This window comes from Cebus imitator, unplaced genomic scaffold, assembly GCF_001604975.1.
Source record: "Cebus imitator isolate Cc_AM_T3 unplaced genomic scaffold, Cebus_imitator-1.0 Scaffold54, whole genome shotgun sequence".
Taxonomy (NCBI): Eukaryota; Metazoa; Chordata; class Mammalia; order Primates; family Cebidae; genus Cebus; species Cebus imitator.
In genome coordinates, this window is record NW_016107369.1 from 3364044 (window position 1) to 3388984 (window position 24941).

General features: G+C 38.7%; 1 protein-coding gene across 21 annotated transcripts in view; it reads right to left on the minus strand.

Moving 5' to 3' along the window:
* Positions 1–24941, minus strand: part of TTLL5 (tubulin tyrosine ligase like 5) — a 286353-nt gene that overhangs the window by 132709 nt on the left and 128703 nt on the right. For 17 of the 21 annotated variants that reach the window (XM_037738524.1, XM_037738522.1, XM_037738520.1 and 14 more), the window contains one exon: positions 826–980. The exons of the other annotated variants lie outside the window; for them this stretch is intronic. In XM_037738524.1, coding sequence (XP_037594452.1) covers positions 826–980 — 155 coding nt within the window. The remainder of the gene's footprint in view (positions 1–825; positions 981–24941) is intronic. 21 annotated transcript variants of the gene reach the window in all.

The window sequence follows — 24941 nt, forward strand, 5'->3', positions numbered from 1 at the left end:
AAAAAAAAAAAAAAAAAAAAAAAAAAAAAAAAAAAAAAAAAAAAAAAAAAAAAAAAAATTTCATTGTAACAGTCACATTTTTCTTTAGCTCATTTGACTCAGGGACTGATGCAATTTAATCTACACTTAATACGCACTAAAGCAAGATGTACTGGGAATCTATTTCTTACTTTTTTTTTTATACAGGGGTAATTAAAACACACAGCAAGACAAGAATTCAATAATACAGTGGTTTCTTTTTTAATTCAGAAGCTGCTTACATTACGGCCAGAAGCTACTTGGATTTTATCTTGAGCCATATCTCTCAACAACATAAAGGAAATTTCTTTCCCACTTCCCAAATGAGCATTGTTCAGGGAGGTTGTTTGAGATCAACAATATGAAACTAGATAAAAACAACAACAACAAATACATCCTTCAAAAGAACACAGTCTGAAGTTACTGAAACAAACACAATGTAGTACAAAAAACTATAAAAAACACAAGGTATGAAAAAAAACCTAGGAGACAAGGACAAAGTACCGAAAGTTGGCACATAAAAATGCTGACTCTAAGCAAGGATGAAACACGGTGTAAATTCTTGCTCTTCTACCCCAAGGTGACTTTCTTAGCTATCTCAGAAATGTCCTTTTCATTTGATAATGCCTGAAAACTGTCTTACAAATAAAATGAGGCTCTCTTAGGTGCCAGAAGAGGGAGGCAGGTGAAGAAGGGGTATAACATCTTAGTGGTATCTCCATACAGAACTCCAGGTGGGAATGGCTTGCTTGGGACACAGGTCATCCCTGTGTAACCCAAATGCTAGTTGCAGGGCCCTTCACATACCTGCTTCCAGGAGGGCTGGAGTGATTCTCAGGAGCTTGGGGGTCTGACTGTATTGACCATGTCGGGCCACTAGGACTGATGATGGGTCGGAGGGTGGGGGGAGTTGAAGCACTGCCTCTGTTTATGATGCCAGTTGCCAAATTCAGGTTTGTTACCTAGAAATAAAGTGAGGGAAATAACCTGGCTTGAGTTTTTAGAAAGCATCGTTAAAAACATATCAAAGAAAATTCAAGTCAAGGCCAACAAATGCTGACCCTTCTGAACTAAAGCAGTGGCTGTGACAAAGGCACCCAGGAAGGAATGGCTCCTGTGCACAAAGAGCAGAAGTGACGGTGGTCAGTGTCAATGTAAGTTAACAAGCATTTACTTTGCTCCTACTAAGTGCAGGGCACTGGACTGTGCCAGGTGCTATGAAAAAGACGAACAACAAAAACAGCAAGAAGCTAGACAAGTAGACAAGGTTCAAAAAAACTTGGTAAACTAGTCTTTCTGTCATTGTTTCCTCATCTGAATGTTCTAAATGCTCAGTAAATTTTTGTTATAAATAACATTAATTATTATAATATACAAAGAACCCACTGATTTAGAAAGAAAAAAGGCGGTTAAGAGAAAAATAGGCATGGACATCAATAAATAATGTACAAAGGAGAAATACAATTAGCCAATTAAACATGTAAAACTAGTCATCATTTCTACTGGTAAATGTAAATTACAAGGGAGACATGCAAATTACACGCAAATGCAAGTTACAAGACACCATTTTTACATATCACTTTGGTATACAATAATAAAAAAGATAGTATCCAACAATGGCAAAGGGTGAAATTAGGTGCTTGTACTACTTGTGTGACTATAAATTGGGAGAATCTTCCTAGAAATCAATTGGCAATATCTTATTAAAATATATTACAATATTTGTACACTTTGATACTACAGTCTAGCTGCTGGGAACTATACAACAAAACAATTGCAGATGGTTAAGGACAGGTGACTTTCATAACAGCAGTCATTATTTATTAGAACTTAATATGTGCCAAACTATGAGTAAATGAGTACATCGCCCACCTTTAAATTGCACAAGTCTCTTGATAAGTGCCATAATAATACTTATTTTACAAGAAGGAAACTGAGGCCTATCACTGCACTGAGACCTACGAATAAATGGCAGAATGAGAATTCAAACCACAGCTTCTCAACTGCCAAAGCCCGTGTTCTTATTCACTGCACTATACTGTGAATACTGGAAATCAAGCATTGTTTTTAAATACTGAAAAAGGAGATCTAAATGGCTAACAATATTGTTAAATAAATGTTGCCCTAAATAAGACATTATTATGTATACATTAACATTTTTTGAAAAATAATGATATAGGAACATTCTAATATCTCAAGTAAAAAAAAAAACTGTGGTAGTAAAAATCACAACATGAAACTGTATGAAGAGTAAATCCAAATTTCCTTAAACACATACATATACAAACACAAGTGGACAGACATTGCTGAAGACTAGAAATAAAAATCTAGACTATAAGCAGCATTTATTTCTGAATTATGACTTATTTTCCTCCTTATCTATATTCTCCAAATTTCCTAGACTGGGCATGTATTACCTTTTATAATAAAAAAAAAATTTTAAGTTGTTATGGCAAATACAGACAAATTTAAAACCTGGGCAGTGGTAGTGAAATCAGAAAAGAAAGAATGGTCGTGAGAAGTCTTTCAAAGTAAGAGACACAGAGACTGTTGAAAAGAGAGAAGACACAAAGCTGAATGCAGGATTTTGAGCATGAGATACTAGAGAGTAATGGTGAAAGTGATCAGACCGGAGATGTAAATTCCAAGGAAAATGTTTTGCTACAAAATGTTCTAAGGACCTAATAATTTTGAAATTACAAATGAGAGAATTATGGATTTTTTTTCCTAAAAATTCTGAAAGAAAAAAGGTCATTTTTAGCAAAAGTATAGCGTTACATTCCTAGTTATAGAATTCAATAAGTGAAAACAGCTCAGGACTGTGTCTTTACACCAAAGGACTAAAAATACTTTTCTTGGAAAAAAAGTTGTTTTCCATAGGTCAGGAGCAATTCTTGGTGTCTGCGGAGGCTGCACCATCCAGTGTGGACCAGTCTTTGGAAGAAACCCTCCCCAGCCATACATGACTTACCATTTCTGTCTCCTACAGCTTCTGCCAGGGGGAGAAGGACATATGCTGACTAAAAGACAGGGAAGATATAGTGGCAAATCACGGTAGTAACTTCTCTGGCCACTAGTTTCTCTGAAATGACTTTTCTTCCTACATCCTAGGAGCAATGTGGGCCAGGCCCTCAGACAATGAACCAGACTCGCTGTAGGCCTGAATTCACTCCTGCTCCACACTGACTCCTCCTCTTTCCTGCCCTGATCATCAGGCCTTTTGTATTAGGCATGATCTTGAAACTTGTAGAAAAACTACAGCGAGAAAGGTCTTTATGATAACAGCTTCTCCAATTACTGCTTTAGTTGAGCCAAAAACTTAATAAAGGAGGCTTAATAATTTATAGGGAAATACCAATAAATGCACAAAGTGCACATTTTACCATGTATAGTATAAATGGTATAGTTTGGAGATTAGTGAATGGAAAGGAGAAGAGAGAAAACAAATCTATCTTTTGGCAAGGCTGCTCCTAATTTAGACATCATCACGTGCATCTTAACAGTTAACACCTATGGAACGCTCACCACGTGCAATGCCCTTGCATTATTATTATTATTTTTTGAGACAGTCTCACTCTGTCACCCAGATTGGATTGCAGTGGTGTAATCAGCCTCCCAAATAGCTGGAATTACAGGCGCCTGCCACCACAGCTGGCTAATTTTTGTATTTTTAGTAGAGACAGCATTTCACCATGTTGACCAGACTGGTAACCCCTGATCTCAAGTGATCGACCTGCCTTGGCCTCCCAAAGTACTAGGTGTTTGCATCATCTTGATGTGCATTATCTGATTTAACCCTGAACGCTCCCTTTGTAATAGCTTCTACTGTTACCCATTTTACAAAAGGGAAAGCCAAAGTCAAAAGAGGGTAAATGACCAAACAACAGTCACACACCGATAAGTGACAGGGCCAAGAAAGAACAGAGAGTGTTTGCCTTCCAGTGCGTGTGGTCTACTTTTCCCAAATAATATGGTTTAACATTTGAGTCCTTATAGTGGTGGTGTCAGGCACTCTGGGTTTTATATTTCACTTAGTCCTTACCCATTATTCACAGAGGTAGATTCTGTTCCACACCATTTCACAGGTAGAAACGCTAAGGCTCAGAGAGGTCATGATAAGTAATTTGCTCAAAGTCACATAAAAGTTGCCGAACTGGTAGTCTAGTTTTAAAATCTATTTTCTAGTTTGGAAACTAGCAGGAAAACAATCCTAGTTACCCTTAATTATTAGAGATTTTAAAAATGTCATCAGATACAGACCTCAAATTCTGAAAACAGTGATTACACAGAGAGTGACAAAACTATACCAGGTTTTCCTTGTTTCTTTTTGATTTTAATTCCCACTTGTTATCATTCATCAGAAGATATTAAAGAAGCAAAACAAAGAAAAACCATCCTCAGCCAGTTTTGTGTCTTGGCAGGTAAAAAGTGACTTGATCATGAAATTACTTTTGGATTATTGGAGGGTTATGTTTATTCACGTAACAACCATTCCTTATGTGAGGGATAAACCAACAAGTGGCAGCCATTGTGATTTCATTTTATGCAAAAGCAAAGTATCATTGTTAATCTCAGAAACAACAAAAGTGACTGCTACTTAAACAGGAAACCAAGGAATGAGAAAACTTCAAAAGCTTCTCACCTCTCTCTCTCAAGGATTTCTGCTAAAAGAAAACAAACAAACAAAAACCTGTTCCTACCAAATGATAATAATCAGCCCCTCTAGATTAAATATTCTACTCTTGCCCTTGTAGGTTTCTGTTTGGAAGACACTCAGCACATATGCCACAGCTAACACCCCCATACCTGATCCAGCTCTCTCTTCCTAGGACACATATTGCTAACCCATAATTAAGCAACTTGGGTTGACATGGATATAATCACAGAATCTTCTTTACACATTTCTCCAAGTAGCCATCACTGATCATTCAGAACAAATACATCATTTTCTATCTCTCTTCTAGAATAATCTTTAATAATGGAAATGTTCTGTAATGTGCACTGTCCAATACAGTAACCACTCACCACATGTAACTACTATGCATGTGAAATATGTGTGTGACTGAGGAACTGGATTTTAAGCTTTATATAACTTAACATTTAAAAGCCAGATATAGCTAGTGCCTACCTTATTGTACAGCACAGCTCTAGACTCTCAATCATATCTGGGCAAATGTTATATATACAGATTTATACCTGGCTAAAGTCTGCACCAAGCAAATTATCTCTAGATTAAACGAAGTAAGAAAACCTCTGGTCTTTTTTCTCAGCTTCCCACTTTTTCCCAGAATGGGCAGAAGGAGTCACTGAACAAAAACGAATCTAAGCGTCAATTCTGGCTCTAGAACTATCTTGTCCTGCCGAGGGAACACCTAAGGGCAGGGAAAATTTCCCAGTATCCGATTAAGACCTTAATAAACTCTACAAGCCAATTAGGGTTTATACCTGGAGGTTTCTTCCCTAACAGGACAAAAGGATGATGGTCATAGATGTCACCAGGCCACATCTACTTCTCTATCCATCTACATTTCTCCAAATAACATAACAAAACCAGCTTTGATCAGATGAGGAAAAAGTGATAAAGAGCACTTTTAGGTACCCGATAAACAATGATGATCAACATTTCATTACTAAATAATTTTTTTAAAGAACAGGTTTACAGTACATGAAGAGACAGCATCACTCAAGAAATCAATCACTGGCTTACCATTTTTGTTAGTAGTACCGGTTGACTATCTCTTAGCAGAAATACTTAAAACCAGAAGTGTTTTGCATTTCAACTTTTTTGTATTTTGGAATATTGGCATTATACCAATTGAGCACCCCAAATCTGAAAACCTGAAATATGTAGGTGGCTCAAAACATTTCCAATTTTGGAGCATTTTGCATTTTGGATTTTTAAACCAGGGACACTCTATCCATAATAGGATATTAAAGTGGCAGTCATAGCCTTTGGGCCAGTTGGCTTTTCTGGGCTAATAACTAGAGTCTATGCTACTAAATCTGGGTTTGCCAACTTACAAATTCATGTTATTTGTCACAAAGGGGTCTAGAAAACAGACAGAGGATAGTTTAAAACCCATAGTGTTTTGTTTTGTTTTTCTTTAATTGAAACCATCACTCAAAACATGCCCTACTGATAATGGTAATCAACATCTTTACGTGAAAAACAGGTTTATACACATAAGAAGCTTATAAGTCTGTGTTTGGACCTTTACAATGTTCTACTATAATCAATTTTAATATGCTATTTTTTAGAACAACTACAATAACAGTAATAATAACAATAAAACTATATTAATACTAATGATAACTAAATTCAATAAACAGTTTGGGTCAGGCACAGTGGCTCACACCTGTAATCCCAGCACTTTTGGAGGCCAAAACCTATGGATCACTGGAGCCCAGGAATTCGAGACCAGTCTAGGTAACATGATAAAACCCCATCTCCACTAAAAATATAAAAATTAGCCGAGTGTAGTGGTGCGTGCTTCTAGTCCCAGCTACTAGGGAGGCTGAGGTGGGAGGATTGCTTGAGTGCAGGAGGTTGAGACTACAGTGAGCTGAGATCATACCACTGCATTCCAGCCTGGATAACAGAGCAAGACCCCGTCTCAAACGCACACACATACACACATACACACACACACACACACACACACACACCCACAGGGTCTGTTCATGGCAATGCTCTAAGCATATTATATGTATATTAACTCACTTCGTCTTCAAGACAGATAGATGGGGAAACTGAGGTTGAGAGAGAAAATAACTTGCTCAAGAACAAGTAATTGTTATGTGTCAGCCCCTGGATTCAATTCCTGGTCTGCCTGATGAAAATTCTCCCAATCTTGTAGTTTTAATCCCTGTGTTATCTCACTGCCTTGTACCATTGAGCCCTGCTACTTACAATTCAGTCTCTGGACCAAGAGCACCTGCATTACTGGGAGCATATTAAAAATGCAGAATCTTGGCTCAACTCCAGCCACAGTAAACCAAAATTTGTATTTTCAAGATCCACAGGAAATTTACTTGCATTGTAAAGTTTGAGAAGCACTTGTTACCGGGAATGGTAGGTAAGGAAAAGAGAGAATAGGCGAGAGGAACCATTCAATGCTTCCTCTCCTCCACAAAGCTCAGGGGCAGGGGATTTTCCAACACAGCAGAAATGCCTTTGATGGGTGAAGAGCAAGTTATAAAACAACAAAGGGGACTGAGAAGGGAAAACAGTTCCATCAGGAACTTTAAGTTTCTACTATTTCTCAGTGTTGTCCAGACGCTCAAACATTAAAATGAGTAATCATTAAATATGCTAAGAATGCAAAAGTGGACAAAACAGCTTAGGACAAACTTCAGAAAATTCCAAGATTACTTGCTATGCTGCCCTGAGAAATAGTGGTTAAAAAAAAAAAAAAAGAAAAGAAATGTAAGCCTAAAAACAATCAACTTGTTCCATATGTCTCTACCCCTGCCTCCCTCTAGCTGGCTGCTGGTTAGCTAAGTGAATAACTGCCTGTGGGAAATCTGGTCACAAGATCCCACCTCCACCTAAGCCTTGGGGCCTGCTTGGCAGATGTTTCACCCTTGCTCTCCTCCTCCTCCAGCTTTTCCTCTTCCTCTGCTCCCACTCTCCTGGAGCAGCTTATCCAGATGTTCCACTCCCATTCCCTGCCTCATGTCTATTGCTGCGGTGACCTCAGTGCGTTTTTCCTTTAGTACCAAAACCCTGTTTATTTTAGAGCCAGCCTTCCGAGTAAGGCAGGTGAGCAAATATCTGAATGTGTGGGGTAGGGACACATTGCATGCATACCATCTAGACAGGTGTGTAAATTATGGTAGGAATAAATACAGGTGATGGATTGAAAAGGGGGTAGGAGAAACCCAGAGAAAGAGGCCAATTTCCGATGGCTGGCCTGCCCAAGTGTTACTGCTTGTTACTAATATTTGTTAAAAGTCGTGCTGCTGCCAACACTATAATTAAAATATGATGGAGCTTCCCTGATGATTCTCAGAATATACCCACCATCCACCCAGATACATAGCCTTTCGGTATGTGAAGAGGGTTTGGAGACAAGCCTGGCTATATCAATGCTGCATGCTCTCAAAATGCTGTAGTCCTGAATGCTTAAAAGAAGTCCAAACCTCAAAAGATAATAATAAATAGTGTATTGCCTATTACAGGCAAAGTCTCGAGGAAAGTGCTAACGCATGTGCAGATAAAAATGTAACCCTTCCTTGCCCTCAAGCCATGTAGGAATTTATAATTAGTAGGTCAGACAAGACTGTTAGAGAGAAAGAAATATTTAAGGCCTCCAGAATGTAACAAGTGCTGTAATAGAACAACTAAGGAAGTTTAAAAAATGGCATCTGAGCTGGGCCTAAAAGAACAGTTAAGAGGAAAGAAAAATTATAAGCAAAAATGCAGACACAGACAAGCAGAGAGAATGTCTGAGAATCAGAAAGTAGTCAATTCAGCAAAAGCTTCCAGTGATAGAAGATAGGGACAAACAGATCAACAGCTTGGGGATGCCCTTGAATGCCAGACTAATGATTCTATCCTTGATCTAGCGGACAGCAGTAAGCCTGCTCGCAGGTTCTGACAGAGCCACGTTACGTGAGAACCTTGGTTGAAGATCCTCCCATACACACATATGCACATACACATACACATACACATATACACACTCTCTCTCTCTCAATCTCTATCACTCCCTCCCTCTCTCTCTCCCTCTCTATTTCTCCCTCCCACCCCCCACCTCCAGTTAGCAGCTAGTTTGACCAGTGAGTAGAAAAGTGGTTTATGTCTCTGCAAGGCTAGCAAGGAAATTTGGAGTCCCAAATTACCTCTTTTTGCTTGGGCCATGAGGGAGGAATTACTTTAGAATTCAGGAAAATAAAATGATCAGCGACTAGAGTGAAAGACGTGTTACTCTTGCTGTGCCCTGAATAATTCTAGAGATGATTTCTGCTTGATTTTGAGGCCTTGGGCAAGGTTCTTAAATGGATGAAATAACAGCTTTGACATATGGATTTTGTGCCTTGTGCGCACAATGTGTACGTTTGTTTCTTCACGGCACTGAAACTGCAAAGGCCTAAGAAACCATTTGCAATTGACTTAAACTAATCTCAGGTTCACTAAGGATGTCTGCAAATTACATGCATCTTATTTATCAAAATGGAGAAGAAAATTAAGTATTTAAGATTTAAGGTCAGGCACAGTGGCTCGTGTGTAATCCCAGTGCTTTGAGAGGCTGAGGCGGGAGGATCACTTGAGGCCAAAAATTCAAGACCAGCTTGGGCAATAGAAGATACCCCATCTCTAAAAAATAAAATTTAAAAAATTAAGCATGGTGATGCACGCCTGTAGTTCTAGCTACTTGGGAGGCTGAGGCAGGAGGGAGCCTGGGAATTCAAAGCTGCAATGATATTACTGTACTCCAGTCTGGGTGGCACTCTACCCTGGGTGACAGAGCAAGATCCTGTCTCAAAGAAAGAGAGAGAGAGAGAGAGAGAGAGAGGGAGAGAGAGAGGATGATTTAGTTAATAAGAGCTTAACACGGGAATAACTGGGAGCAATAGTATTATTCCCGAAGGAGTTTATAATCTTGTCATCTTGCCACAGCTCAATTTCCACATTATAGCAGGTCCATAAAAATCTCAAATAATTCTTGTCGGAGGAGGTCTAGGAATGGTGTTTCCTAAGATTATTTCACTAATTCACACTAATATTTATCAGGCACCAACTCTGGGCTTTGCATTCTTTTGAGCATTAAGGGTAAAATGAAAACAAAACAAAACAGTCAAGTAGCACAGTCATTATGGGAAACAGTACGGAGGTTCCTAAAAAAGCTAAAAATACAACTGCCATATGATCCAGCAATCCCACTGCTGGGTATCTAACCAGAAGAAAGCAAATCAGTACATCAAACAGAGAGCTACACTCCATGTTTACTGCAGAACTGTTCATAATAGCCAAGATATGGAATCAACCTCAGCACCCATCAACAGATGATGGATTAAAAAAAAAGTGACATATATACATAAAGACATATTGTTCAGCCATAAAAAGAATGATATCCTGTCAGCTGCAGAACATGGATGGAACTGGAGGTCATTATGTTAAATGTAATAAGTGAGGAACAGAAACACAAATACTGCATGTTCTCACTCATATTTAAGAACTATATCTCATGGAGATAGAGAGTAGGATAATGGTTACCAGAGGATAAGATGGGAAAGGGGAAGGGGAGGGAAAACAGATACTGATTCATGAGTACAAAAATACAGTTAGATAAAATGAGTAAGTTCTAATATTCGAAAGTACAGTAGGAAAATTGCAGTTGACAATTTATTGTATATCTCAAAATAGTCACAAGGGAAGACTTGTAATGTTCCCAACACAAAGAAAAGATAAATTTTTGAAGCAATGGATATCCCGATTACCCTGGCTTGATCATTACACATTGTATACATGTATCTAAATATCACATGTACCCGCTAAATATGTAAAACTGTGATATATGAATAACCCCAAATCCTTGCTTTCATGGAGATTACAGCCTACGGTGAGGATATCACTGAAATACATAAGTAATGTATAAAACAAAGATACTCACAGATTTGGAGTTTGAGCCAAATTATTGAAATTAATGGTTATATACTACCTAAACATTTTCAAGGGATCTCAACTTGAAGACTGTGAGTCCATAGGGCATCAAGACAGAGCCTGATTGAGGGGGAGGGTGTTTGAATCCTTTGAAATTAATGCATATTTCTAAGTTTGAGTGTATATTTTTTTCAGGAAGAGGAACAAAGCTTTAATTAGATTCTCCAAAGCATTTCTGAATCCAAAAAGGTTAAGAATCACTTCGATTGATTAAAGGATACATTTGCCTACATGTGCATTCATAGTATCCTCAAAACTACCTCAATGTCATTTGAAAATAATGTTCTTTGTGGTGTTCATATATAAAGGCTCATCTGAATCTGACTGGATCAGCTAGGCATGGCGGCTCACACCTATAATCCAGCAATTTTGGGAGGCCAAGGCAGGAGGATCACTTGAGCCCAGGAGTTCGAGATCAGCCTGGGCAACATAGTGAGACCTCATCTCTATATAAAAATTTTAAAAAAATAAGAAAAAAAGAATATGACTGGATCAATTGAACATGCCATAGAAGCTTCGATTCCTGCTGCCATGGGGCTCTGGATGATCTGGAATAGGAAAATGCTCCTGACTTGTGTTCACCTGTGTTGCTAGAGCAAAAGGTAATCCTTGAATAGGAAATAGCAGTGAACCAACCTCTGTTTCAATCAAGGTAAAAGAAAAGGAAAACCAAAAGTGCCAGATCTGCATCAATCATAATATTTTCACCAATGGAGAAATATTAGAGAATATTTTCAATCAGGAACATGAAAAGAACTATTCTTAAACAGTTACATTTTGAACAGTCCTCCAAAAGCACTTCATGAGCATTTATTGAATCACTAGCAACAATAACAAACACATGTTTTAAGGCTTGCTTCAATTCCTTCTTCAATTCCTGGATGCTGATAAACCTCAAGAAATTCACACTGCAATCACCAGGAGATAAGGGTTAAATGTTAATCATATTTTAAAGCGGGTCAGGAAAAGCAGGAAATCTCTGCAGTTCCAATACCTAGCACTAAATTCTCTTGGCATATCTTCCCTCTCTGTTGAGCTCCATCATTTTCACAACATACATATACATATAGACATTTAGCGTTCCAAAATCCAGACAGTCCAGATCAAGATTTGCCAGAGACGTTCCTGGGAAACCTGGCAAAATGGCCAAATCTCTTTGCGGCGTTTCTGATTTATACATTTAGATTTTGTGTGTTGACAGAGGAGTTGCTGCCGCCATCGTTAAGTAGATCTATTCTTACTGCATCTCTAGTGAGTAACAGGCTGAGTTTTGCCTGCTCAAAGAATCAGTTGACTATATGATAAAACCGTCTGATGAGTTTGCCCAATAAATAAATGATAATCTCAACAGAGCCACACGTTTTGCAACCTGCTTCAAGGAGTGGAGAAGCATTTCTAATCAAGAAAACAAAGTTCAACTCCTCCTTTCTCCAAGCAGGCACAAGTATAGGCTTGGCTGCAACTCTGTAACAACATCATGGAACAACATGCTCACAGGGTGAAGTGTAGTCATTCTCCTCTGATGAGAGGTTTGAGTCCTCATTCAAACCAAAAGAGGCAGAAAAACACTGAGGTAAAGAGCATGGAGTCAGATAGAGCTGAGTTTGAGTCCTAGCACAGTAACTTGTCATCTATGTGACATTAGTAGACTCACTTATCCTACCAGCTTCTATTTCTTTATCACCATTGGCAGAAAATAAGTACCTACATCTCATTAGGATTAAAGAGAGAATGCATATAAAGTCCTTAGCACAGTGCCTAGTACAAAGTAAGCATCTGATTAATGTCAACTGCTTAATTATGAAGGGCAGGTATGGTCTTATCAATGAAAAACTTTTGACACAGGGTCTTACTTTGTAGCCCAGATTGGAGTGCAGTGGCGTAGTTATGGCACATTGCAGCCTTGATCTCCTGGACTCAACTGATCCTCCCACCTCAGCCTCCAGAGTAGCTGGGACTACAGGCACACACCACCGTACCCGGCTAATTTTTGTCTTTTTTGTGGAGTTGGAGTTTTGCCATGTTGCCCAGGCTGGCCTAGAACTCCTGAGCTCAAGAGATCCACCCACCTTGGCCTCCCAAAGTGCTGGGATTATAAGGAGTGAGCCACCACCCCCAGCCAACAATAGTTTTTAAACAAAATATAAAAACCTGCAAAATGTAGAAAGGAAATTCTTTTCAATTTAGCAAACGTGATAACGTCTGCCAAGTACAAGGCCTTGTGCTAGGTGATGAGTTAGAAAGAACTGCATCATGTAGTTTAGTGCAAAACAGGAAAGAAAAGATGCAAAATAATTATAATATATCTGTTGTAAAAAGTGATTAACAAAGGACTGAAGGAGCACAGAGAATAGAAAGATGATTTCTGGCTAAGGTAGCAGAGGGTTCTTCATTTACTTATTTATTCAAAAAATACATATTGAGTATATGTTACTAATATCTAGCAGGCTGGGAAAAAAAAAAAAAACCGGTGAAAAAACGGACATGATCCAATTCTCAATGAATTACCTTGTAGTCCAGTTGAATCAGCACATTTTTTGAGTACTACCCACAGGTCAGGTGCTGAGGCAGCAAAGGACACTGCCCTCAAGGAGTTTACTGTCTGTTAAAAGAGACAGCTATCTTGACATACATAGTGTGATGAGTGAAACGGTGTGCATATGAGTGAAGTGGCATCTACACTGAGCCTGGACAGATGCCCAGATCAGACATGGTGACTGCGGAACATTTTCCATGAGGAGATAGCATAAGGCATGGAGACTAACAGAAATTCTAGTTGAGCTGCACAAAAACATGTGTGACAGGAGGGAGACAGGCTGGAAAAGTAGCCTGGAGTCAGATTCTAAATAAAGGCTTTGAATCACATTTAATAGCTTGGGCTTCCCATTATAAACAAAAAGGCCCCCAAGATTCTTAAGCAGAAGAGCACCATGATGAGACTTGTGATGAGACTTGTCATCATAGCCAGGCACAGTGGCACATGCCTGTAATCCCAGCACTTTGAGAGGCTGAGGTGGGCGGATCATTTGAGGTCAGCAGTTTGAAACTACTCTGGCCAACATGGTGAAACCCCACCTCCTCTACTAAAAATAAAAAATTAGCCCAGCATGGCGGCAGGCATCTGTAATTCCAGCTACTTGGGAGGCTGGGGCAGGAAAATCGCTTGAACCTAGGAGGCAGAGGTTGCAGTAAGCCGAGATTGCACCACTGCACTCTAGCCTGGGCAACAGACCGAGGCTCTGTCTCAAAAAAAAAAAAAAAGAATCCTTTAGAGCAAAGCAAAAGATTAGGGTGAACAAGAAACCAATGAAGAGGTAATTGCAGCTGTCCATCTGAGAGATGATAAAGGCCTTAAGCAGAACAGCGGGACAGCAGATGGAAAAGTAAAAGACAGAATATGTATCAGAGACACTGCAAAGTCTTCACAACTGCCTCAACATAGAATGAAGACGTGAGGAGAGGCACTGATAAACCAACAGCTCCATTTCTAAATTCGCTGGAATTCTAGAATTCCAGTCCCTAAAATTGCAATGTCACTAATATAGAGAAGAAGAAAAGGAGGCAAATAGGTTTTAAATATGTTTAAGACTTTTCTGAGTATTTTCAAAATATGTTCAAAATACATTAAGTATTTTGAATGCTGTGCCATATAGTTAGGTGGAAATGCCTCACAGTTGGAAATTTGGACCTGACTCACAGCAAGGAGGTTCAAACTAAAGATATATATTTGGAGGAAATCCACAGAAGTGCCAGATGAAATCATAGGAAAAGGAACTTTACCCCAGGGGAAACTAAGGAGAAGAAAAAAAGTTTTGAGGATCACTGCCTAGAATTCAGAGATATGCTGGAGGATCCCAAAAGACCAGGGAGAAGCAGATGCCCAGGGGATGGTCCACCTTCTCCACCCAGAGCCACTCTGCTATGATCAACTTTATACAACTAAGGTCTGTATGCCCGGCGGCTCGGAAAAACATGCTGAAAATGGAATCTAGTTTTCGGGGAGAGCAGGAGGAAGGAATGAACTCTCAGGGGAATTACTGAAGGGTTAGAGAAGCTAAGAGAAATTTTCACATAAGAACCAGTTGGCAATGGTGCCATATGCTGAAGGAAGAGGAGTAAAAAGAGTGACTGAAGTTGGCAGTTCTGAGGTCATTAGTAGCCTTTGAGAGAGGGATGGACAAACGGTAAGAGATAAGGTGAGAGCAAGTGTGTGGGGTGGAGGGGTGGAGGGAGACTAGAACCAATAAGGGTGTGCTATTTTAAAAGAAGTCTGGCAGTACAAGGAAGATGAGGTTGAAGGGGTGGCAGAATAAAACAAAGGCTATTTTAAAATAAGAGGCCATGCAGGAGGCCAGGAACTAAAGAAAATGGGAGCTTAAAGCCTTGAGACCTAGAAGAGCTAGGAAATTTATCGGATCTATTGGAGCCAGGTCCTAGAACAGAGAGGCACAAGTAGCTAAGAGAAGAATTAGTCTTGATACCAAAACTACCCCATTTTACAGATGAGGAAATCAAGGCACAGCGAGGTGAAACAACTTGTCCAAAGTCTCGCTGATTCAAGAGCTTATGCCTTTTGCTACTTACCCTTTTCTGCTTCTAGAAATAAGAAAGAATAATGTATATGGTACATTATTAGAAAAAGAACAACAACTTTTTCTACCAAGAAAGAATATGAAACCAAATGAACCAGAGTTAGCAAACGGCAACAAAATCCGAGCACAAATGTACGTAAGTTCATATGTGTCCAGATAAACGATGGAGGCAGAAAGAGTTTCCAGTGCCAATTGCTGAAGCTTGTGATAAACTGGGCGCCATCTGCCTCAATGCTAGAGAACATTTGTAACCATTTCAAAGATTTAGCTCCGTCTCTCTTCATTTCATTGTCAAATTGGGATTTCTGAAATTGAGAGTCACTCAAGGCCCACTGTGGACCCTTATGGTGGTGGCTGCTGCAGCAGAAGAAATGATAAAGAATTCCTTTGCACAGAGAGAATGAAAGAGTTTAACTGCTGTAAACCAAACGTTATGTACCTCCGCATCTATCTTTCTCTAGGACCAGTCAGGGAAGTCTCAGGGTAAGGAGCAAAAAAATGAAAGAAATAGAATAGATATTTTTTCCCCATTCTCCATCTAAATGAAAAATGTGAAGAGCAAAAAGCATCTCCTCCCCTCTCTGTATCTGTCAGCACATTTCCAGGAAGCCTGGCCACATCCTGGGCACTGGCTGGCAGGGGAGCAGAGACTGACGCAGCATATTCGTTCACACTGGAGCCCCTGCCTGGGTGGTCTGCTGTTATCCCTTTGATTAAACTCCCAGGCTGGAAGAGCTGGAGTTGCTCCTAGTGATAGCTAGGTCCTGAAATCTCACACTTGCCTGCATGGAGAGGGCTGGCGCTCCCTCTGATTGCCTGCCTCCCACTTCTCACCACTAAGCTGGGCTAATTCACCACATTCTTCTGTTCACTAGTGGCAAAAACCACAAAGGGCTACATCTCTTCAGAGCACTACAATCCTTTCCAGCATGGAGTCAGGCAGAGATAGTGAGACTTCACATGGAAGCTCAGCACACCACTGGCCACAACAGCACTACTCCTGCCCCCAGCCCAGGTGCAAGATGTTTCTAGAAAACCCTGCTTTCAGGGACATACACATAGATTTCCAAAAGATCTCATCTCCAAAAGATAACCAGCCCCTCTTGGGCCAAGGGAAAGAGTTAAATTTGACCTGCTCTCTGCTCAGAATTTGGAAATTATTTGTTGAATAGTCGTAGTTGAGAACACTTCTCTCTTTATATTTCAACTATATACATGCTTGCAGATGCCTTCCTTGCCACTGCTAACATGGCAGGGAAAGTTTGATATTTTTATGTGTTTTAGGCTATAAACAAAGTCAAATCACAGCAGTAGTAGTAGTAACTACACAGGATATAAGCTTCTGTTTTTGCTACACAGATTCCTTAAGAATCTAACTTCAAATGTAAATTCTGAGTCCCTCAGCATTTTGTTATCAAATTTTTGGGCTGTCAGAATACTTTGCTTCTTTACCTTTGGCTAGGTCACTGTTCCTCATTATCTTCACTAGCGAGCATGGAGGAGAAAGGGATGACGCTGCTCCATCCTCCAAATCCAACCTCTTCAAGCTACCTGAGTAGGTCAGCTAAAAGGCAAAGCAATAATGTCTCAGGGGATCTCCGTCAGCTATGAGACAAAGGACAAGCTCCTTCACAGGGCAGTAAAGCTCTCCCTGAACCAGCCTTGCCACTCACCCAGCTTCATTCCTAGCTAGTCTCTGCTGACTCCCTATCCTGTGACACCCTTAAACAGCCTGTCGTTCATTTCCCCACATACACATAGGCAAGTTTTTATTCTGGAAGCTGTTTTCCCCCTTCTTCTGCCATCTACCTGCCTACCTTTAAGATTCGGTGTAGATATAATCTCTTCCAAGAAGGCTAGTTCAGCTATTTTTCCACTCCCATCCACAAGGCGAGTTTGGGGCTTCTTTTAGCAGTTGTTATTCCCTAGGACTACCTCTGTCACACATACTCCATGCTATTATTACATTATTATCACCTGTTTACGTGGCTATCATTACAAAAGAGTAAGTTATTTCATGCTGAGTACTATGTGTTATATCATCCCCAAGCTTAGTACCAAAGCCTGGAAGACTCTTAAACGTGCCTAGCAAAATGTTTTTAATACATACATACATTCGCGAGCATGAGCATGCACACACACACACACACACACACACAATGGAATAAAAAGTTTTAATAGGCTAAGCAGTTGAAATTATATGCCAAATATAATGACTTTTCAGAAATAACCAATAACTTCAATTTTCTATATAGCACAATTTAAAATTAACTTTCCTTACTTAGTAGAATATCTTTTAACTCTGCCCAGAAAGGCAATTAAAGATATATCAGAGTTTATGCAATACAATGAAAGCAATGCTCAGAGAAAAATTCATAGCTTTTATATAGTGAAAAAAAAAATACCAAGAATGAATGAAAATAAGGATCTAACTCAAGGTGGGGAGAAATACTGAAATAGTGGAACAAAGCTAAGGAACGCAGAAAGAAGGAATCAGTAAAGATAAGGTGAGAAAATAATGAATTAGAAAACAATAAAGCAGAATGAATAAATATATCCAGAATTAATCTTATTTTTAAAAGGGAAGAAAATATTCATTAAACCTATTAGAAAAATAAAAAGAAAAGAAAAAGCACAAACACAAAATAAGAATTGTGAATAATAGGTAACAGGAAATCAAAAACATGTAGATTACTGGACACAAACTTGTTTCTGATAATAGCTAAGTTTAAGTTTTTAGGACCCAACTTCAGAGAGAAGAGCAGAGCGCTCACCACTTTCTGACTGGAAATCTGCCTCTTTCTAGAAAGCTACAGACATTGTATCACTTGACTCCCTGAGTAAGAAACTAAAGCAACTTTCTTTTTAAACATAACTAGAAAAAAAAGGAAACTGTTAATAAACAAATGTACCAGAATCTATACTAAACCATTATAACATGTTATTATTTATCAGAAAAAGAATAATCAATGACATAATTTTCCAAATTCCAAATTAAGGAATCCCTTTCTCTGAAGGAAAAGGGTTGAATAACCTATAATTGAGGCAGCCAAGTATGGAGGGAGGGGAAGTAGGGATGGTTAATGGGTACAAAAATATAGTTAGCATGAATAAGATCTAGTATTTGATAGCACAACAGGGTGACTGCAGTCAATAAATAATTTATCATACATTTTAAAGTAACTAAGGGTATAACTGGATTGTCTGTAATACAAGGAAAGGATAAATGCTTGAGGTGATGGATACCTTTACCTTAATATGATCAACACACACTATATGCCTATATCAAAATATCTTATGCACCCCAGGAGATTGGCCTTGTTGGCTGCTGGGAACTGGGTAAGGCCTGCCACTGCTGGCTTTCCCCCATACTTCCCTGGTGTCCTGTATGATACAGCAGAGGCAGCCATAATCCCCCTGGGAAACATACTCCATGAGCCTGAGACACACTCCCATTCCCCACAGCAAAAGCCCTATCCAAGGAAAGTCTGAGCTCAGGCACAGCTAACTCTGCCCCAACCTGATGGTCTTTCTCTACCAGCCCTGGTAGCTGAAGACAAAAGACATAGTATCTTGGGAGCTCTATGGCCCCTCCCACCACCTGAGAAACTTGAATACTTATCCAGGCAACTTTAGGGCAAACTTGTATCAGCTGATGCTCTCTTGAAAGCACCACCTCCTGGCTGGAGGCCAACAAACCACTAGGACAACCAGCATTCAAGCAAACCAGCTCACTGAACAAAACCAAAACAAAGGACCCTCACAGAATCTCACAGAGTTCACTCCCCTGCTACCTCCACCAGCTCGGGTGCTAGTATCCACAGCTAAGAGACCTGAAGATGGATCATATCACAAGACTCTCTGCAGAAACTTGCCAGTACCAGCCCAGAGCCCAGTAGCTCTGCTGGGGAGCTAGACCCAGAAGGGCAATAACAATTACTGCAGTTTGGCTCTGAGGAAGCCCCATCCCCAGGGGAAGGAGAACACCACATCAAGGGACCACCCCATGGGAGAAAAGAATCTGAACAGCAGCCCTTGAACCCCAGATCCTCTGACATAGTCTACCCAGATGAGAAGGAACCAGAAAAACAATTCTGGTAATATGACAAGGCAAGGTTCTTTAACACCCCCAAAAGATCACACTAGCTCATTGGCAATGGATCCAAACAAGAAATCTCTGAATTGCCAGAAAAATAACTCAAAAGATAGATTATCTACCTATTCAAGGAGGCACCAGGGAAAGGTGAAAACCAATTTAAAGAAACTTAAAAAAAAAAAAATTTACAGGATACAGATGACAAAAAAAAAATCTCCAGGGAAACAGGAAGCATCCATAAAAAACAATCACAACTTCTATTTTTACCTAAAAAGATACATCTAAAGAAATGCAAATTACCCTGGTAAGTTTCAACAACAGAACAAAAAAAGTAGAAGAAAGAAATTCAGAGCTTGAAGACAAAGCTTTCAAATTAACCCAATTCAACAAAGACCCCCCCCCAAAAAAAAAAAAAAAAGAATCCCCCAAGAAAAACAAAGCCTCCAAGACGTTTGGGATTATGTTAAACAACCAAACCTAAGAATAATTGCTGTTCCCAAGGAAGCAGAGAAATCTAAAAGTTAGGAAAACTTATTTGGGGGAATAATTGAGGCGTACTTCCCTGCCCTTGCTAGAGACCTAGACATTCAAATAGGAGAAGCTCAAAGAACACCTGGGAAATTCATTGCAAAAAGGTCATCACTTAGACACGTAGTGATCAGGTTATCTAAAGACATAGGAAAGAATCTTAAGATCTTTGAGGCAAAAGCATTAGGTAACAAATAAAGGAAAACCTACTAGATTAACAGCAGATTTCCCTGCAGAAACCCTAAAAGCTAGAAGGGAATGGGGTCCTATGTTTAGCCTCCTTAAAAAAAACAATTATCAGCCACAAATCTTGTATCCAGTGAAACTAAGCTTCATAAATGAAGGAAAGATAAAGCCTTTTTCAGACAAATGCTGAGAGAAATAGCCACTACCAAGCCAGCACTACATGAACTGCTAAAGAAAGTTCTAAATCTTGAAACAAAACCACGAAATACACCTAAATAGAACCTCCATAAAGCATAAATCCTACAGGGCCTATAAAACAATAACATAATGCAAAAAAACACAAGGTATTCCAGCAACAACTAGCATGATGAACAAAATAGTACCTCACATCTCAATAATAATGTTGACTGTAAATGGCCTAAATGCTCCACTTAAAAGATACAAAATGGCAGAATGATAAGAATTCACCGACCAAGTATCTGCTGTCTTCAATAAACTCACCTAATACATAACTTCAAGAAACTCACCTAACACATAAACTCACATAAACTTAAGATAAAGGGGTGAAACATATTCCATGCAAATGGACACCAAAAGTGAGCAGGAGTAGCTATTCTTATACCAGACAAAACAAACTTTAGAGCAATAACAGTTTAAAAAGACAAAGAAGGATATTAGACAATGATAAAAGGACCAGTCCAATAGGAAAATATCACAATCCTAAATATATATGCACCTAACACTGGAGCTTCCAAACTTATAAAACAATTACTACTAGACCTAAGAAATGAGACGGACAACAACACAAAATAGTGGGAAACTTCAATACCCCACTGACAGCACTAGACAGGTCATCAACACAGAAAGTCAACAAAGAGAGAATGAACATAAACTATACCCTAGAACAAATGGAGTTAACAGATATTTATAGAACATTTTACCCAACAACTGCAGAATATACATTCGATTCATCAGGATATGAAATATTTTCCAAGATAGACCATATGACAGGCCACAAAACAAGTCTCAACAAATTTAAGAAAATCAAAATTATATCAAGTACTCTCTCAGACCACAGTGGAAAAAAATTGGGAATCACCTCCAAAAGGAATCCTCAACACATGCAAGTACATGGAAATTACATAATCTGTTCCTGAATGATCGCTGGTTCAACAATGAAATCAATATGGAGATGTAAAAATTCCTTGAGATGAATGATAATAGTGACACAACCTATCAAAGCATCTGGGATACAGCAAAAGCGGTGTTAAGAGGAAAGTTCATAGTTTAAATGTCTACATCAAAAAGCCTGAAAGAGCACAAATAGACAATCTAAGGTCACATCTCAGAGAGCCAGAGAAACAAGAACAAACCAAACCGAAACCCAGCAGAAGTAATAACAAAGATCAGAGCATAACTAAATAAAATGGAAACAAACAAAAAACCCAATACAAAAGATAAATGAAACAAAAATCTGGTTCTTTGAAAATAATTAAAAAATTGATAGACCATTAACGAGATTAACCAAGAAAAGAAGAGAGAAGATCCAAATAAGCTCAATTAGAAACGAAACAGGAGATAGTACAACCAATACCACAGAAATACAAAAGATCACTCAAGGCTACTATGAACAGCTTCACATGCACAAACTAGAAAACCTAGAGGAGATGGATAAATTCCTCAAAATATACAACCCTTCTAAATTAAACAAGGAAGAAATAGAAACCTTGAACAGGTAACAACAAGCAGCAAGACTGAAATAGTAATTTTAAAATTGCCAACAAAAAAATCCGGGACCAGATGGATTCACAGCTGAATTCTATCAGGCATTCAAGAAGAATTGAGACAAATCCTATTGAAACTATTCCAAAAGACAGAAAGAAAAACTCCTCTCTAAATAATTCTATAAAGCCAATATCATCCTAATATCAAAATCAGGAAAGGGCACTAACAAGAAAACTACAGACCAATATCTCTGATGAACACAGATGCAAAAATCCCCAACAAATTACTAGGTTGGTGCACAAGTAATTGCGGTTTCTATCACTAACTTAATCCAACAGCTTATCAAAAAGATAATCTACCATAATCAAGTGGATTTCATACCAGGGATTCAGGAATGGTTTAACATATGCAAGTCAATAAATGTGATATATCACATAAACAGAATCAAAGACACAAAACACATGGTCATCTCAATAGACACAGAAAAAGCATCTGACAAAATCCAGCATCCCTTTATGATTAAAATCCTCAGCAAAATTGGCATAAAATGGACATACCTTAAGGTAATAAAAGCCATCTATGACAAAACCACAGTCAACACTATACCAAATGAGGAAAAGTTGAATGTATTCTTCTTGGAAACTGGGACAAGACAAGAATGTCCACTTCACCACTTCTATTCAACATAGTTCTGGAAGTCCTAGGCCAAAGCAATCAGACAAGAGAAATAAAAGGCATTCAAATCAGTAAAGAGGAAGTCAAACTGTTGCTGTTTGCTAATGATATGATCACATACTTAGAAAACCATAAAGACTCACCCAAAAGGCTCCTAGATCTAATAAATAAATTCAGTAAAGTTTCAGGATACAAAATCAATTACACAAATCAGTAGCACTGCTATACACCAACAGCCACCAAGCTGAGAATCAAATCAAGAATTCAACCCCTTTTACAACAGCTGCAAAAAATAAAAATAAAATCCAATACTTAGGAATATACCTAACCAAGGAAATGAAAGACCTCTACAAGGAAAACTACAAAACGCTGCTGAAAGAATTCACAGATGACACAAACAACTGAAAACACATCCCATGCTCAAGGATGGGTAGAATCAACACTGTGAAAATGACCACACTGCCAAAAGCAATCTACAAATTCAGTGCAATTTAATACCATTATCATTCCTCACGGAACTAGAAAAAACAATCCTGAAATTCATATGGAACCAAAAAAGAGCCTGCACAGCCAAAACAAAACTAAGGAAAAAGAACAAATATAGAGGCATCACACTACCCAAATTCAAACTATACCACAAGAATACAGTCGCCAAAACAGCATGGCATTGGCATAAAAACAGGCACATAGACCAATAGAACAGAACAGAGAAAGCAGAAATAAAGCCAGATACTCCTAGCTAACTAATCTTCAACAAAGCAAACAAAAACATAACCTGGGGAAAAGATACCCTATTCAACAAATGGTGCTGGGATAACTGGCAAGCCACATGTAGAAGAATGACACTGGATTCTCATCTCTCCCCTTATACAAAAATCAACTCAAGACAGATGAAAGACTTAAATCTTAGACCTGAAACCACAAAAATTCTAGAAGATAACATCAGAAAAACCCTTCTAGACATTGGCTTAGGCAAAGACTATATGACCAAGAACCCAAAAGCAAATGCAACAAAAACAAAGATAAATAGATGGAATTTAATTAAATTAAAAAGCTTCTGCACAGCAAAATAAATAATCAGCAGAGTAAACAGAAAACCCACACAATGGGAGTTAATCTTCACAAACTATTCATCTGACAAAGGACGAACAGCCAGAATCTATAAGGAACTCAAACAAGTCAGCAAGAAAAAAAACAATCCCTTCAAAAAGCCTAAGGACATGAATAGACGGTTCTCAAAAGAAGATATACAAATGGCCAACAAACATATGAAAAAATGCTCAACGTCACTAATTATCAGGGAAATGCAAATCAAAACCACAATTTCGGCAATACGTACCTTACTCCTGCTAGTACGGCCATAATTAAAAAATCAAAAAATAATAGATGTTGGCATGAAAGTGGTGAAAAGGGAACACTTTTACACTGTTGGTGGGAATGTAAACTAGTACAACCATTATGGAAAACAGTATGGAGATTCCTTAAGGAACTAAAAGTAGATCTACCATTTGATCCAGTAATCCCACTACTGGGTATCTACCTGGAGGAAAAAAAAGTCATCATATGAAAAAGATACTTGCACATGCATATTAATAGCAGCACAATTTGCAACCTGAGTTGCATCAATGAGTAGATAAAGAAAATGTAGTGTGTATATACATAAACCATGGAATACTACTCAGCCATAAAAAGGAACAAAATAATGGTATTTGCAGCAACCTGGAGGGAGTTGGAGAGCATTACTCTAAGTGAAGTAACTCAGGAATGGAAAACCAAACATCATCTGTTCTCACCTATAAGTAGGAGCTAAGCTATGAGGACACAAAGGTATAAGAACGAGATAATGGACTCTGGGGACTTGGGGAGAAGGGTGGGAGGAGGGTGAGGAATAAAAGACTGCACATTGTGTACAGCGTACACTACTCGGGTGATAGGTGCATCAAAATCTTGCAAATCACCGCTAAAGAACTTATCCATGTAACCAAGCACTACCACTTCCCCAAAAAACCTTCTGAAATAAAAAAAAAAAAAATATGTACACCATAAATATATGTACCTACTATGTTCCCACAATAATATTTGAAAAACTACTAAACAGTACACTTTATCTAAATACTTGTTTCTAACCAAATTAGAAGCCATTTTATTACTGAAAGCCTTTTATAGTTGAAATAACAATATTTTCTACATATATTGCATTTAGAGGTTTTGCATACTATCCTCATGACCCTGTAGTATTTTCCTCATCAACCACTGAAGACCCTGAGGTTAAGAGAAGTTGAGTGAACGGCTCAAGATCACACAGCTAGTCAGTGGCAGAACAGTGGTGTGAACTGCCCAAGATCACGCAGGAATCAGTGTCAGAAAAACAAGAAAGGGAACTGCTCAAGATCACACAGGAGTCAGTGGCAAGTCTCTGGATGGCTAATCCAGCTCTTTCTCCATTACTCCAACA